Genomic DNA, 17,433 nt, shown 5'->3' with positions numbered 1-17,433 from the left:
ACATTTACTTGATTATTATTTAAAGGATATTTTCGGAGCAAAAAGTTTGAGGAATATCTTGCTGGCATTTGCCATTTTAATGAATACATAATTAGTCTTTTTGCCAACCATTCACCCTTGCACACATGCATGGGGATGCTCTTGTGCACCTGCTGAAATCTTTACATATATAAATTTTGCATGCAGTAGCACGTTCCACTTGCTTCTGTGTGTTTGTTTTTGTGTGCTTTCAGTTATCTGGGTCCAGTTGGCGCTTAACCCTGCTTATTGGTTCACTTCATGCTCTCCGTCTTACAATATTGAGATAATGATTGCGCCCAGCTTCACAGTATCAGCCCTCATAATTGACATGATTACGTTGCGAACCATGCACAATTTATGTTTGTATTTCACTTGAAAATGGGCGGGAATCGAGTAGGGCAATTACTATTTGCTGATAGAGATTTTTTATTAAATTCTTTTTATGAGAATGTGATGTCTTTAGCATGAAACACAGTTCCAAATTCAATTGCCACCCGGACTCCGCTTACTTTATTTGTGTGGTAGGATTATTTGATAATTTCAGTGATTGGCATTATTCATGTAGAATTTACATAGGTTTGATTAAATTTTAAGCAAACGAAAGACATTGCTGACATACCCTTGACCGCGCTTGAACCGCAAAATAAGCATTGTGCAACTGTGCAGGCATTACTACGTCTGTGTGGTATGTACTTCGAACGTTGTATTTGCACAGCAAGCGCTTTGCATTGCGTCTGATTTTTGATTTCAACTTTAAAGCGTGCACCAAAATGTTGAATTTGACCCGTAAGCTACAGCCTTTCAAGATACTTGCTGGCAAAAGTTTATTACCCAAAGGAGCTGCGGCGAAGCCCATAAATATATCATGAAATCAAAAACTTTCGGGCCCGAACTTCTGCGCAGTTCTTTGACAGACTCTAAGCGGGCTCTCTTTGATTGGTGGTACAACCTCACTCCTCCGCGCTCATCATCGTCCTTTTCTTTGCTAGCGGAACTGGCTTGCGTGTTAACGTGTGTATGCAAAAAATAGCAGGCCAACAATACAAGTTGAGTAATGCGCTTCCGTTTCCGCCTGCCACGTTTTGGCAGACCACTTGCTTTGCCGCATTTGACTACCACACTGCCTGACTTCTTTGCCATTCACTTTACCTAATTCAATAAAAGTTGTGTACATTTAATTTTAAAACCTGTCGTTCTCTTTCGCACGCTTGCTGGAGTGAACTTGACCTACGCGTGCTTAGCAAATTAATGGCGTTCGAATTAATATGCTATATAATTTCAACACCCACAGCATTCCGACTCATTCTGTCTTTTGGCCGTTGGCTCCTGCCAAGTGCCGCATCTTTGCCAGCTCTTCCAAGTTTGGGTGTCTGAGCTCAGTGTTGTCAATTTGTGGAAATTATGCTATCCCATAAAAACTAGTTGAACACCTTCTGCTATTCTTATTTCATGCTGTTAGTTATTGCGTATAAGACAGGTGTTACTGTAGTAGCAATTGATTCGTTTGCTCTTACCTTGACTTATATGAAGAGATTTTCATAGAGCTTTCCATTTTTTAAAGTTTTCCTTTCATATTTACCTCTTTGATGCAGCTTATTTAATTTTTGTTCTTATTTTTTGTAGCTCGCTCTGTTAGCTGGCGGGAACGTCGCTTTTTTGGTGCTCTACGCTCTGGAAAACGAAAAAACGGTAAGTGGCAAAAGCTGCTCCAGAAGCCTAATGAAATCAATTAAGAAAAACTAGCTAGGCATTGAAATTGTGGTTGCAGTGATTCCTCACAACAACAAATTAAAAGGCTAGACAATGGGTAAACAAGCTGGGCTTTAACCACCTTGTGGGCTACCCAATTCAATTACAAAATGAAATTTCGTAATTGTCGACACAAAAATGGGACACAGTAAAAGTTAGGTGGAAGAAATAATTGTGTGCGCTAATTTGACAATAATGATCAGAATTTGCAAAATGCATATACGTATGTTATTAATTAATTACGTCCAACTGTGTATTAAAATTGTTGAGTTAGTGATCTTTATGGTACTGTCCCGAGATATGAAACCTACCAGATTGTATAACAGACTTTTTTAAAGATTATTTCATTCGATTTTTTGTTACATTTATACATTGATAAAGCAGTGTGAGCATTGGTCAGGCTACCTATGTACATATGAGACATTTCCGAAGCATATTTGTTTCACCTCTACTGGCAGTTGACTGTAGGCCTTGGGTATTGCATAGTGGGAGCTGCGCACAAAAACCATTTAAGCAAAGTCAATAGATTTGTTTAGACTTCTGGCCAGTCGAATGCAATTGAATATTGCCCGTAACTGGCGTGTAGGCAATCGATAGATACACAAATTGGGTTTACCCTTTGAACGCAGCAAGCCTCAAAGATTTATACGGAGTCAATTTATAAACTCTCTCTTTATTCCTTTTTAAAATGGCTACCTGCCCTATTGATTCTATAAAAACGTTGGTAGTTCTTAGTTAATATGTGTGCGCAAAAGCTTAAAAATGTTGATACCAGTGGCCAATGAGCTGAGTTCACCATCTATGTATGTATGTCTCAGTCGTTGAGTCGTCTTAATCTCCTGGTTTTGTCTCAATAAACCTATATAAGCTTGGTAGAGGATTATTATGGATAAAAAATTGTTGAGGTCTTAAATTTCATTATAAACTAAATGCCTTTAAATAGCCAATTTGATACAAGCTAAAATGGCAACTGGCGCCAGCAACCGTTTTTCCATACAAGACCACCCGTGGGGCAACCAACAATAATAAGAACGGACAGTGAGGTAGTAACTAGTCAGTCAGCTAGACTATGCGAGGAGGAGGCGACACATTCATCACGACCCTCAAACACGTTGTTCGCTGTCACTTTCAATTAAACGCAAATTATGTTGGTGCTCAGCGAGTGGTACTTGACATTGCCATCTGCATCTGCCGGTTTTATCCTGACTTCCTCATCGCCCAAATCTTTCTTTGAGCGATCAATCCAACTTATGCCAACCTTTGCTGACTTTGATCAACTTGAAATGAAGTCGCTATCTTCAGCTGACATTCGAAATTGATTATGGGACGTCTGTCAAGTGGCTAACTTTAATAATTCGTTGGCTTTGTTTAGTGGCCTTCATTTCATTGTACGTAATTCTCTGTGGCTCATCTGTAGTTCAAGTTTAATATGTAACATACACTCTCCATCATTAGTAGCACAATAATATGCTGTATGGTTACCATTATTAGTAATCTTTTAAATTCAAATTTTTACAAGCATCAAATTGTCAAATTTCTGAAAAGATCTACATAATTTTGTCTACAATTGATAGGTTGACTTGAATTGACAATTTAAATTTTGTAATTAGATTTTAATATGTTTAAATATTTTTAGAATTTTGGTGCGAAGTAGAGAAGTTTTATTGGTGGCTGCTGCTCTTCTAGATCGGTAAAAAGTCTTGCAGCAGCCATTTTTTCACAATAATTGCAACTCGTCATACTCAAGCCACAAATATACTTAATCATTTTAGTTAATTAAATAACTTTTTATCTTCGACGAGGTAATGAAAAACTACACACAGTTGAAAAATTGAAAATATTTACAAAAAGCTTTGTTAGCGAAGTTTCATTACAAACTGGCTAGTATTTTAATATTTGGCATCGATCTCATTTTGCCGAAGCGGAATTGTAACTGTACTCGAACTTGCAAATTGTATTCAAAGACAAACATTGCTTTTTGGCATTTTTAATTGTCCACTAAAAATATGCAATGGCTCGCAGTCGAGAGCTATGCAAATATTTGATGTTGAGGTTGAAGGACGCGGCTGACCGTAGTCATGAGCTGTCCTCCGGCAAATACAGCCGGAGACAGCAAATTGTTTGCGGATTTCGATTTCGACGTCTACAACAACAACAACGACAACGCGAAGTCAACTTCATGCTTGACATGGCCTTTGCGGCAGGAATTCTTTAGGAAAAGCCAAGTGGATAAGATGGCGAATGATTTCGTTTACATGACTTAAACAATTTTGTAATTACTTTGAGGCGAATGCAAATGCAGCTAGTGCTTGAACCTAGGCTTAAGCAATTGTATTCTAAGAGAAAGACTGGGCATTGGGTTGGTTTGGGTAACTGGAATTTTATAATTAATCTGCAACGTTTTCACACGATTTGATTCACAACCAGGCATCCCTCACATCAATGAACTCGTCTTGCTCCTCGGCATAATCAGTCGCCTCCGACTCCTCCTGGTCATGACGAGCATAGTGATTGAATAGCATATCCCGATGCCCAGACATCGGCATCACTTTTCCGCTCTCACAGCCATGCTTATCCTCATACGTGATCTCTCCATGGTCCAACCCATGACTATGACTGGTACTGTGACTTGCACCATGATTGTGCCCAAGACTGTGACTGACGTGTCCCTTGCCGGTTCCACCTTCTCCGGAAAATCCCACTACCTTGTAGACAGTCTGCTTAATGCCGCCACCACCAGAACCATGCAACATCTTGTAGACGGTGTGCGTGTGATGATGCGTCTTCACCTTAACGGGCACGTGGATGACCAGTCGTCGACTGGAGATACGCCTTGCCTGCAGCGATTTCGCCGTCATTAGCAGCAGCAACAGAACCACCAACATGTTGCACGCCGTCGAGCGTTGGGCGGGAAGCTGAATATGTAAAAAAGAAAAGTTTAGACACACTGAATTGCAGTAAAGATTGGGTGACGACATTTCATTTAATATTTAATCACACAGATGAAATAATCTTCATTTATTTCGTATAGTAACAAGTAACAGATTCACAAGAAATTCTATTTTCCACTTTAATCACTAATTTTATTACGCATTTTGACGTATTAACTTTGATCGGGGTTTTTTAAAGCCATTTGGGTATACGCGTTTGTTATATGTATATTTAACGCACAAAAATATATTTGTTATTAACATTTCAAATTGTAAACCTTAATTAGCCTCACTCACTCACTTGCGTCATTGGTTGTTGAGAGGACTAGTCCTTTTATTGAAGCGCTTTCCTGTTTCTTTCCGCTTGCCACCGTTTGAGGCACGTTCACTGATCGCACTGCTTGGGCGGGCGATCAGTAGACGAGCTTATATATCGGCGTTGTGCTTGAGACAGGTTCAGTGCACTGTGGATCTTATGGATAGCTCAGCTTATTAGAGAGTGTCGATTGCATATTGTATGTTGGATTTGATGTACCCGCTGTTTTGTTTTGTTGCAGCTTCCATTCCATGCCACATTTGCATGTGTTTAATTATTATTAATATGTTGCCGCGCTGGATAGTTTGCTGTTTATTGTATGCTCATAGGGCTGCAGGGGGCGCGTCGTTTTGCTGCGCACTCGTGCGCTCCACCTCACTATAAAAAATACTACAAAAAAAAAGTTGATAAATAAAAAAGTGGCAACAATTGAACAGTTTTCGCCGCAGCTTCTCACCTGATCTGCCCCCACGTTGAGCCCACATGCAAAACGGAAGCTATCTCCACCAGGCGCTCACTTACAACTAGTTCCACTGTGACTATGAGTACTACACACTTATTGCATATTCAAAGAAATGCCAATCATTCAACTACTTATTTAATGCATATCAATTCAATTTCAAATGCCATTTCCCAACAACAATTGCAATTTTATGTTACAGTTGCAATTTTTTAATTTTTGTTAGCTAACGTCGCAAGATATGGAAGCGACATAGATCTTGTAATCTTTATTTGTTATTTATTTTAATATTTATTACTCGGAGAGTTAATTAAGTACGGCATAAGTGAGTCATATGCGACCGGTTTCACTCTCGTTTGCTTACAAACAGTTTCTATAACTTGACTCAGTTTCTGCTCTTAATTAAAGAGCTCTGAGCAATAACCAAATGATAATGATATGAAATCAAATTAAGCAAAATGGGAAAACTAGTTTATGAGCTGAAACTTCACATTTTTTTAATAAGATTCAGAAATTGTGGAATTGTAGAAAATCAAATTATTGAGGTGCATCAATATTGGAATCCTTTTAGACATTTCGTGAAATGTCGATTTATGTATATATCTCAATTTTCCCTTTCTTTAACTTTCATCGAATTTCCCCAATAATAAAAAAAAAAACATAGTTGCATTAATAAATAATAAAAGAAATACGAAATTGCTTTTATTATTCGCTTTTGATTGCATAATCAGTTAGTCAGTATACACTTGGAGTTTATGCTCAAGTAGCGCACATGTGTTTGTGTTTTCATAAAAGTAGCATGCGCATCTTTCTTGGGCTTCCAGTATCTTCCTCCCTCCACTCCTCTGCGGTCTGCCGTTCCGTAATCCGAGCTAATGAAACGTGGACCCAAAAAAAGTTGAACGGATAAAGCATTCGACAATAAGTAAAGTAGTCTCGAATTGCGTTTTGCGAAAAGTATCTCATGAATTCTATAACTTTATGGACCCACTCTAATTGTCCAAAACATGTAGTTGAAGCAAGGGGATGAATGGATGGCAAAACCTACCTCAATGCCAAAATGTTTGTAAGGGCGCAGTTATAATTTGTATCAACTTTTATTAGCGGCAGCAGACATGCTGCATGTGGCAACAACATAACAGCTGCTCGAGCTGTACTGTAAGTTGTTGTTGCTGAGAAATGTTGTTGCCTGTGCCTAGTCATAAAGTGCATGTGAAATTGCCAAAACACTCACACAACTCTACTCGCACACCACCTACACCTAGCCAATGAACGTGTATAAAAGCATCAAAAAGTTTCTCATTTACACCATGAGCTAAAGAAAGGGAAATACAGGGGCGTTTTCTGTGGAGGCGTTTTAGAATGTTGACTATAAACCGAGGCGCTGACAAACTGAAGTGCAAACGAGGGAGCAGCGACCCAGAGTCAAATACAAACTTTAGCAACCTAAAGCTAAACATGCACTAAGAAAAAAAAAACACTTTCTTTAACTAGTTAAAAATAAATACCATTGCTAAAGAATATTAATTGAATACAATTTAGCATAGAAGTTCTTAATTTTAGAGTATTTATTTGTACTACAATATTTATAAATATATTTTCATAAAATATATTTTGCTATGCTAAAAGTACCTAACTACGCATAGTAAATATAAATGGGAAGCATTTATTCACAACCTTAAGACTAGAATTGGTTGTGTAGTATTTTAATATATGTATTTCTTACGTATATTTTCCTTGACTTTAAATTGCAATTTTTCTCACAGTGCAAAGATTGCCTAAAGCCCCACTGTACCAAACCGTAAATCCGGCAATTGCGAGGTAGTTCCGGGCATCACAATAACTTCTTCTTTATCCGGCGAGCTCGTAAATTTTGGGAAATTACAACATGAAAGTGCTGCGGAGGACACCGACTGCTCCGTGGTTCTAAATTAAATAAAAACGCGTTAGGTTCACGTGCAGGACTAAACTGGCTCTATAGAACTGCTGGGCAATGGGCGGTGGGTGGATGGTGGATGGTGGACAATAGGCGTGGTCGTGTTGCTGGTATTTGGTTAAAAGTTTTGTGCAACTGTTGGCAAAATTGTGGGTCGAGGACTAGGGCCAATCACAAGTTGGCGTTAATTAAAGCTATAGTCAGGTGTGGACTTCAGAACGAGGAGAGTGTATGGAAAACTTAAGGGATTTGTCGATGCGCGTACAGATTTGTACGAGTAGGAAGTAGAAACAAAGCAGTAAAAGTTTTGCCATGCGCTTCAGATTTATGCCAAACTAAAGCACTTGAAGTCAAAGTAGTTGGCATTTAATGGCTGTATTATTGGAGTTTACTCAAAAAGTACCCAAATAAATGGGATACGCTGTTTGACCAGCTGAAGCAACGAGTATGGCTGGTAAAAAATGGAAGGAAGAGGAGGGGACAGAGAAAAGTGTGAAGCAAGAGTGAGGTAAGTTAAGTGGCCGAAACTTGAGTGAATTTGTGCGTTGAATTGGAACAATTGATTTATGCGACAATTTGAGTCGAACTGATTAAAGGTAAACAAGTAGTTAAGCTACATTTGAGTGTGTTCGAAAAAACGCCTACTTACTATGGGTCTTAAATGTTTTTGTTGAGAATCTGGACCATTTTTAGTATTTTTGCGACATGTTAATTTGATATATTTTCAATTTAATACCGCACTGTTTTGATTTTATCCAAAATGGGTAGCGGGTTTCTCACAGTCGAGCACTCTCGACTGTAGAGTTCTTCCTTTTTTCGAAATTCAAGTCTATTGTCATGACCTACGCTTCTTGGTTAAGGTGGTATCCAAGTTGAATCTTAGACATACTCATTTATGCCAGCAGCTATTAATGCAGCTTTATCTGGCCACATCATAGCGAGACTTGAGAAGTGACCGTCATCTGCCTAAAGTCGAATTCAGCTCGAACACATCAGCTAGCTATCTAGTGAAGCCACCTGCGTAAGGTGAGGTCTGTACAGCTTGCAAATTTCCCCAGTGAAACAGCACTTTAAAGCGGGACGTGAATTGTTTAGGTTCTTCTTCGCTATTGTGCCCTGAAGACTTTTTTGGCGTTGGCTTCATAACAATGTTGTGGCAATAAATTTCGATTACATAATTTGTAAATTGTTATAACCCGGTAAAATTACCATGAAATCTTTCACAAAACATTACAAAATCTGCCACCATGCAATTCTGAGATTCCTTAGCAGTCTCATTCTCATCGTCTCTTCATAAAGCTTTATGGCTTTTGACTGCGCATTTGGTCTCACCATGTTAGTCATGAAACGAGCCTTCTTAAAAAGAAGTCTAAGTATCTGCATGTTTCTTCGTGTTTGGGTGGCCTTCACTATCTTTACCCCTAAGGACCGCGTAGCACACGTCTCAGTTCATTGCATAGATGATTTCACCAAATGTGTCGATTATTTTTTATGTCGGATTGAAATTATTTCTCTTAATTTTGCTTCCCAACTGCCAAATCTATATCAATTCAATTTTTACAGTCCAATTAGCTTTGGCTACGCTCCACAAAATTTAATTAGTTTAGGTGAAGCTCAGGAATGCTTATCTTGAGTTTGTTATCATAGACTAGGCAGGTTCTTTTGCTATTTTTCGTGTTCGTAATGGGCCATTAATAACAAAAAACAAATTTATCGTGCACAATAAAAAAACGCTGAAATAATTTACATGGCACATTTTTCACGTTTTCTGCAAAACCAAACGAATTGAAATTTTTAACAATGTCCTGTCCCCTAAAAGGACTCTTTTCACGCCCTCCTCTGCTTCCTTACATTCACGTGGCTACCGCGAACAACAATGAAATTTTAATAAAGCATGGGTGCGTATCAAAGACCGAGTAAAAAAATAAAACGAAGAGGAGGGGTAGGAAAATGGCAAAGGCAGCGTGTCACGACAAGAGCGATAAGTATAGATGAATTACAGTCCCTACTAACTAAAAGGGCTAGAAATGCCAGATTTATTTTATTCATTACGAAATTAAATATAAGAGACCACGCTCGTCACTATGTGTTATTTATATTTCCAATATTAACAGAGAATTTCGTGTTAAGTATTGCTTTAATAGATATGAGAGAGAGGGAAATAATCTTGTAAAGAAAATGCATAGAAAACCTCCTTCCCGAACATTTGTAAAATATACTATATAACAAATTACAAAGAGGAACTACCGCTAAGTTACCATAAATGAAAAATCACAGCTTTAAATTTTTAAGACGAAAGCCAAGTACTTGGTTTGAAACATTCTAGAGTCGCATAGAATTATTACCGAATTATAAAAATAAAATAGAAGAAATAATGGGTACAATAGATTAGAAATAGGAACATTACGTATCATATTAGATTAGCAAAACTACGAAAAGGATTGGAGCCGTGGTACTTGTCATCCCAAATGTCGTGTCACGTGCTCATCACAAAAAAGTATTGACTGAGGTTTGTATGAACTGAAGAGAACGCTTTGAAAAACGACTAGTCGTAGGCTGCGTGTTCTTAAAGTTCAACAGCACTTCAAGACATATTTGTCGTAAAGGCCAAAGTGCACTCCAATATTCCTTCCACTTCCTCCACCGTTCTCTTAGTTGTGACCCAACGCATGATGGAGAGAAAATGAAATGCGTTGTGCGCGTTTCCGTTTCCGATGTACTCCGCTCGAATGTTGGGCTAAGTTCAGGTTTGAGTTTCTGTTTTTGGGTCTGCTCCAGATGGCATATTTGAATTTGCATGCCGCCCGCAGCACTCTCTGCTTTTTGCTTTGATGTTGCCTTACTCTCCCTTTATTCCCCTAGCTTCCTTGCTTGTTTGCAGTTTTTCATCGGAATGTTTCTTTTTGGTTTTTTTTTGTGTGCGCACTTGTATCTCTTCACAGCCAGCTGCATGTCCTTTGACGCTTATCAACCTCTTCTTTCCTGTTTGGTCTTTCCCATTACTAACGTCTTTAGCAGCCGCATTTGCCTTTTGTTAACTTGATTTTGCATCGACTGTGCCTTGGCCACTTCTTGACCGTATGCATGAAGTGGAATAGAATAAAGTGGATTGAACCCCACGACTCCAAGTTGGTCATTAAGTTTGAACAATTGCCACATTCGATTTAAGAAGTCTACTTTGAGCTGTTTAATAATTAGTTGTAGCTTTTTAATGCTGGCGAAAAGTGTCTGATAAAATTTTTAAAAGTTAAAAGTATGCACCAGGGCGCTAAAAGGTGTTTATAGCCAAGAAAGCCTTAACCCACAACATTTAAATTTATTAACGCCATAAAATCATAATTTTTGTGAAACGATCCACAAAATAGGCTCATAAATATTTAAAACCATTTGAAACACAAAAACGCCACACAAAGAAACGTGGCGAATGCCACAAATTTTATTGCCATGACCAATAACAACCTGACTGCAATCTGACTAGAGGCCTATGTCTTCCCCTCTATGTATCTTATGACTACGCGCTGACTAGACCTCCTGTGCGTTGTAGTCAAATCAAGTCAATAAAAATGCAAATTCATTATTGATCGCATTTAGTGGAAATCGCACCTACTGAATGTCTTCGACCACCCAAAATGCAACAAACCATTAAAAAGATATAAAATTGGCTTACGTAGATACAGTCGCACTCCCCTTTTTTTCTTGATCATGATTCGTGCTAATTGAAGAGCTAAAAAACTCAAATTTGTGTAAATTATTTTACGTATAAATTTGAACATTTGATGAGGCTGTAGTTAACCAACTTCCAACTTCAAGGAACATCAGGGAGCAGCCCAACGACCAGGCTAGCCCTTGCTAGCGCTGTCAACAGAGACTGGGACAACCCGAGACTCCAACAATCACGTAACTTTATGCCGCATTTTACGAGCATTGTCGTCCGACGTGTTGTGTCTTTTAGTTTAGCTTATTTTTATGGTTTTCATGGTCCATTCGTTACATTTTTTGATGCGACTCGGCAGCATTTTTATTTACTGAACGACTTTAGCAGGTATGGAAAGCGAGAGTATTGATAGCAAGTGTTTTTCATAATATTACCAGTGAAAGCTGTATTAGACTTCGAGAAATAGCAACAATTGCATAGATTTATTGAATTATGTTTCATTTTTGAGTTGTGATCAATGCTATGGGTTAGCATTTGAGCTTTTTGTTCGAAGAATTTCACAATGACTTGATAAAAAGATAACAATTAATCGTGCAACTATTTGCAATAAAGAAAAGCATTTATCAAGCTGACGTGGTTTATCCCATCCCGTTAATGCAGATACTAAGACTTCTTCCATGAGCTCGCATTATTCACAAGCTTGCAGAAATTTGGGCTATCACAGTATGTTCAATTTTATAATAATAATTGAATACTAAATATAAATTTGAAAGATTAACCTGAAAAATACATAGTGCGATTAAAGATTCGAGAATCTGAAAATTACTTTGCCTTAAAATGTCATAATATGTAAAAGTCAATTGTATTTAATATATATGTACATACCTGTATGTAAATGCCATGGAAAAGTTAGGACGAGGTCAAACGCTATATTTTGCTTTCATAACTAAAATGTAATACTTTGCGCCTTTTTGTAAAAGGTAACTGCTATTCCATCATTATAAAGTTGTGCTTTCTAGCATATTTTGTATGCGTTTGCTTGTCTGCTGTCTGCCGTTTGTTTCGCTGCGTTGCGAGTAAAGAGTTTACAGTTGTTTGGCCTAGAGCGTCAGAGCTTCAGTTAGCTACAGAAACGGACTCAGAAGGAGAAGGGAGTGGTAGCTTAAGGCAGTTGACGCGGGGCCAGACAGCGGCTAGATGGATGGCGGTATGTCCATGTCCACTTGCTACATGCCATGTTTAGTTACAATTAAAATACTTTTATCTTATTAGTGCCAGGGAATCGGATTGGGAATCGGCACTGCAAAACGATTGCTATTTGTCAGTTGAGAGAGTTTATCCGCAAGCTGATCTCGCAAGACGAGTCGAGTTCATTTCACAATTGTAGCGGCCGCTTTCCATGCAACCCATCCCCATAATTTTCTCAGTTGCGTGTGGGACACTCTGCCTTTAAACACATGTGAATCCAATCAATTCCAAGCACCTTTTATGCCATGGTGAGGCAGACACAAATCAAACGACTGATTTGCACGCTTCAACATTTCTCGATTGAATTATTATCGCCCCGCTACAACCACAACCAGTTGCAGCTGATAAACCTGCAACCGACAGTTGTTGCAACGTTTACAACATTGTTGACCAAAACCGAAAGCGATGACGACTACAATGCCCCAGTGGCCATGTTGTTGCGCTTGCTATCACGCACCGTAGTTGCTACAAGTTGCAACAAATTTGTCAGACTTTTGACCATTTGTGGTACCGCGTACATGTGACTAGTAGAGCCATGTTTAAGACTTGATGATTTCTGCAACTCAGCTCCGCTTCTCCACTCGTCATCAGCTTATTTGGCAGCTCGTCGGCGATTAATTAGAGAATCCCTACTACTACGTCAAGTAACTGCTGCAAAATCAACTGCTGCAACTTCAAACACTTTCAATTTCTTGGCTTCTAGGCTGTCGTGCCACGCCCACGCTCAACTCACATATCACGTAATGACCATTAAAAGCCACATCACGATCTTCCAATGATTCTCCTGTCGTTTATGTAATCCTCGCACGATCTTAAGCTCTTTTTTTCTTTTTGATTAGCTCAATGGCTAAAGGAGCTGCTGCTACAGTTGATGTTGGTCGAACCAACTCTCTTCTTATTGACCAAAGTACTGATACTAACGATGAACGCAGCTTACCCAGCAAAGGTCATTAAAGAGCTTTGTCCTTTCTGCGCTTCATCAGACGTAGCATTGTGGCTATATTTATGACTCATAGGCTGTTTCGTGCCACTTAAAGTTTCTCTAATTCGAATATTAACTACATATTTCGTTTTATTTATTTACATTTTTAATTTTTGACCATGAAATTTACTTTGTTTAATTTTTAGTAATAAAAACTACATATATGCCACATATGTATGTATATAGAGTATATTAATATATAACGAAGAGTAGCAAAGTTGATTAGTAGATCAACTTATCGAATTTGTTGAGTTGTTCAGTGTTGTCATCTCGCATACGTCTTGCACAAAGCAATGTATTTTATGATAGGTAGTATGTTCAGCTTTGGCTCGACTTAAATTCAACTGCAATTTGGACGTTGTGCAAATGTGAGAGTTTGGGAAAAGGAGAGAGAGAGAGAGAGGAGAACAGGGAAAGATTAAGGAAGAGAGGAAGTGGGACGAAAAAGATGAAATGAGAAGTGGTATATAATATTTTGTTGTTTTTTTTTTGTGTGAAATACCGTCACGTTTTAACATTTTACTACTCACTTGCGGCACGTTGTTGCCATTGAGCATATCAGTTTGTGGAATTTTATTGGCCACGCTTCCTCCACGGTTGCCTCTTCTTCTTACTGCTTCTTCTGGTTGGCGCTGTTGTTGCCGTTGCAACTTCGCCTTTGCCTTCGTTTTTGCCATTATGAAGCGCTCTGATCTTGGCCTTGATAGCGCATATAAATGTGCCCAACTACTATGTGCACTGCGACTGCATTGGCCTTAGCGATTGACGTTTATATTGGCAAATATTTTCTATATGTTTCGCATATTTTGATTGTCTTGGAATTTTTATTGGCCAGCTGCGCAGCTTTTTGGGAACCACTCTTCATGTATGTGATAATATTTGTTATTGTTCGATTCTAGTTGCGCCGCCCATTTATTGTCAACATGCGGGTGCAGTGGAAGCTACTCCAGTTAGCTACCGGGAGGCCCCTAGAGATCCACTAGAGAACGTCTACATCTTGGAAGCTCCTGTGGATGTGCCACAACTGCGCCTGCGGTCACCACCGCCCCTCTATAGCCCTCAACCGCTAACGCCGCCGCCTTGCTATAGCGAACGCCCAGGCGCACCTGAGCCGGCGCGATCAGCTCCTGCAGACAGGCCTCACCAACCAGCAGAGTATGCCGCAACTACAACACCAGCAGCGCGACAACAAGCGCGTCGTCGACGTCGTCTACGGGAACTACAAGAGCAACAATTGCAGCAGCAACAGCAACAATTAGTCATAAGCAGCAGCAGCAGCAACAGTAGTAGCGATCAGAGCAGCGCCAGCGACTGCGAGCTCGGAGTCAGACAGCAGCGACAACGTAGACGTAGCTCACGAGGACTACGTGGTAAGTTGAGATGATATATGTACATATGTACATATATGAGACATTTTATTATTGATTTTGTTTTATGTTACAAGTTATTTAAATTAAATTGCCCGATTTCTTATCAATTCCTTTTGCTTGCAGATGCCTATTGCCCAGATCTGCTGCATGCTTGTGCTCTGATCCTGCGCCAGCAGCAACCCGGCAGCAGCGACAGCTCCGTGGGCAATTTTACAGCAACACCGCCGCCTACACATTCCCAATCGCAGTCAGCAGCTGGCAGACACGAGTACAGTTCGGACTATGTGGAGATTGATGAGTTGCTGCCACCTCTAGGGGCTGGCCCGAAAGCAAAGAGCACACCGCACCTACAGAATGCTGTAGGTATTAATAGTCTAGCGATGGGTCAGAACCTGAGCCTGCGACGCCCGCGCATCTCACTGACCTGGGTACTGAGAGAGCAGCACCAACAGCAGCCAACGGCACAACAGCCAACTAACGAGCCAGAGGAGCAGCAGCACCAGCAGAAGACGAAGGAGTTAAAGGAACTGCCGTTGATGCTAACTAATAGCCATGTTATTGGTGAATCGATTGCACAGCGCACAAACCCCGTACCCACGCAATTGGACGTATGCAACAAACGCTATCGCGTTAAGCAGTTGCCTGACAATGGGCAGCATAATGATTCGCTCACTGGCTATGCCACTACGCCCACGGTCCACCTGGCGCCAGCTAACGGGCAGTTGACCAACAAAAAGTTCTTCAGCAATCAAAATCTGTTGGAGTACAAGGACAAGGCATCGACAATACGTAACAAGTGTGCGCAAGAGCCTCCAGGAGGAACGCCGCCCGTTGCTGCCGCATCAACCAAAGAGCTGCTCTTCGTTTGCACACCGCAGCGGGCCCCAAAGAGCGATGTGAACAGCGAGGTGCTGCAGCTCGCCCGTAAAAGAAACGAAATACGGAAGAAGTTGGCCAATCGACTGCAGCAGGCCAGAGCTACGACTGCCGTCGGTTCCATGAGCTGCACTCCGGTACCCGTCGATGAACGTACTATCACAGTAGCACCATCGACCACGGATGCACTAAAATGTACCATTTCTGAGCCCAGTCTAGTCGCTGTCTCTGAGGGTGGGGACGGCAGCGTTGGAGTATCACATCAGCAGCGTCGCCATCGACATCGAAAGCGACGCGAGCGAGAACGACAACGTGTGCAGCGATTCGGGTACGAGATACACAATGTTGATGAATTTCTAACCCGTTGCTCTCTAGCTGCTCCCGGAAATATTCCCGTAGTGCTGGCCACTGCAAGCACGCTCTATCAGACACGACCCGGTGGCTATCAGCTGGAAATTCCTCTGCCACTAGGGATGGTAGTAAATGCGGTTTTTAAGAACCAGAACTGGCTGTATGTGCAGACACCTCACGCCGAAGAGGGCTATGTGGGCTATGCCTGTTGTTTGCCGTTGGGCATCCTTCCATCGGCGGCGAGAGGCTCTAGGCACGCGCCGTGTTGGGAGTCCAATGCGGATATCTTTCCACGCCCCTGCGGCAACATGACCGACTCAGAGAAGGAGATACGACTGCGGGGCGGAACACGTTCTGATGGCGCTCGCACACCTCACAGCTCAAAGGCAACTACGGAGGAGCTACTCCTCCACAACCACAACAACAACAATAACATCAGCAACAACAATAACAACAGCAAGAGTCAGGTGGCTAACGGTGGCGGCAGCAGTTTATCGGGCTCATTGTACGGGGAGCAACATGTGGATAAATTGTATCTGAGAGCTGCCTCGCAGCCCAAGCTTGTGGAAAAAGCCTATGCGCAGTTACGTTCCACCAAGCAAATAGGCTCCGGCGCTGCCTCGACACACAACGTATCCAACGATGAGTATGTCACACTGCAGCAACGAACAACCACTACCAAAAGTACATCCTCAAAGGTGACATCGAAACAGCCGCCACCAACACAGGCACAGAACCATCTTCATCAAGTTCAGGCCCAAAATGTCCGGCGGCTCTCAAATGTGTCCTACATCACCAATGGCCACAATGGCCAGCATCTGCACCCAAATAGCAACCCATCAACAACACAAGGGTCACTTGTACACAATGTTCTGCGTCGGCATCAACAGAATGGCCTGCGCCAAACTCTAGTCGCCATTAACTCTGACTACATCACTGAGAGCATTGTCGTTCACAAGGGCGAAATTGTGACGCTCTGCGAGTGCCGCGAGTCGAAGGATCAGCGGCAGTGGTTCTATGTAAGGACCCGAGACGGCCGCGAGGGCTTCATACCTGCCGAGGTGGCCGGTCACGGTTATCTATAGGCGCCAGACTGAAAGCCCCATCTCCATCAGCACCACAACCACCTCCAAAAGTCACATTAGAATTATTAAAAGAAATAAGCTTAATTAACTTAACTAATAACCGAACTAAGGGTCATTGTAAAAGTAGCAATATGCCACGAATTATTTAATTCTTTCGTTCTCTGATTAGTTTTATGTGTACGCTTCTAGAATCTACATAGTTGTAATGTGTGCTATTGGTGTATAATTAGGCATTACGATTGCAACACAAATCAAAGACATTAAAGCAAAATACATACGATAAACTTGTACAACCATAAATGTACTTGATGCTTCTACTATATAATTTAAATAAATAAACGTATTACAAAATCAATCGTGTCAAATTTTTTTTAATGACAACGAGAAAATAAAATTTTGAAAGGCAAATAATATTGTGAGCACTTTGATTCAATCTCCTGCAGACATTTAAATT

General features: G+C 40.7%; 2 protein-coding genes across 2 annotated transcripts in view; one reads left to right on the top strand and one right to left on the bottom strand.

The window, feature by feature from the left end:
* Positions 1 to 17,353, top strand: part of LOC132794085 (uncharacterized) — a 40,055-nt gene extending 22,702 nt beyond the window's left edge. Inside the window, exons 3-5 of the mRNA XM_060804329.1 lie at positions 1,645 to 1,710; positions 14,197 to 14,667; positions 14,791 to 17,353. Coding sequence (XP_060660312.1) covers positions 1,645 to 1,710; positions 14,197 to 14,667; positions 14,791 to 16,979 — 2,726 coding nt within the window. The 3' untranslated portion in view covers positions 16,980 to 17,353. The remainder of the gene's footprint in view (positions 1 to 1,644; positions 1,711 to 14,196; positions 14,668 to 14,790) is intronic.
* Positions 3,645 to 4,806, bottom strand: LOC132792091 (uncharacterized). Its single transcript, XM_060801320.1, has one exon. The coding sequence runs from the start codon at positions 4,746 to 4,748 to the stop codon at positions 4,188 to 4,190; it is 561 nt and encodes a 186-aa protein (XP_060657303.1). The 5' UTR covers positions 4,749 to 4,806; the 3' UTR covers positions 3,645 to 4,187.
* Positions 17,354 to 17,433: the final 80 nt, after the last annotated feature.

This window comes from Drosophila nasuta, chromosome 3, assembly GCF_023558535.2.
Source record: "Drosophila nasuta strain 15112-1781.00 chromosome 3, ASM2355853v1, whole genome shotgun sequence".
In the NCBI taxonomy this organism is placed as follows: Eukaryota; Metazoa; Arthropoda; class Insecta; order Diptera; family Drosophilidae; genus Drosophila; species Drosophila nasuta.
This window is presented reverse-complemented; position numbering and strand designations above follow the sequence as displayed.

Coding starts and splice junctions, on each gene's coding strand:
- LOC132792091 (XM_060801320.1), bottom strand. CDS start 4,748: ATGTCGTCACCCAATCTTTACTGCAATTCAGTGTGTCTAAACTTTTCT.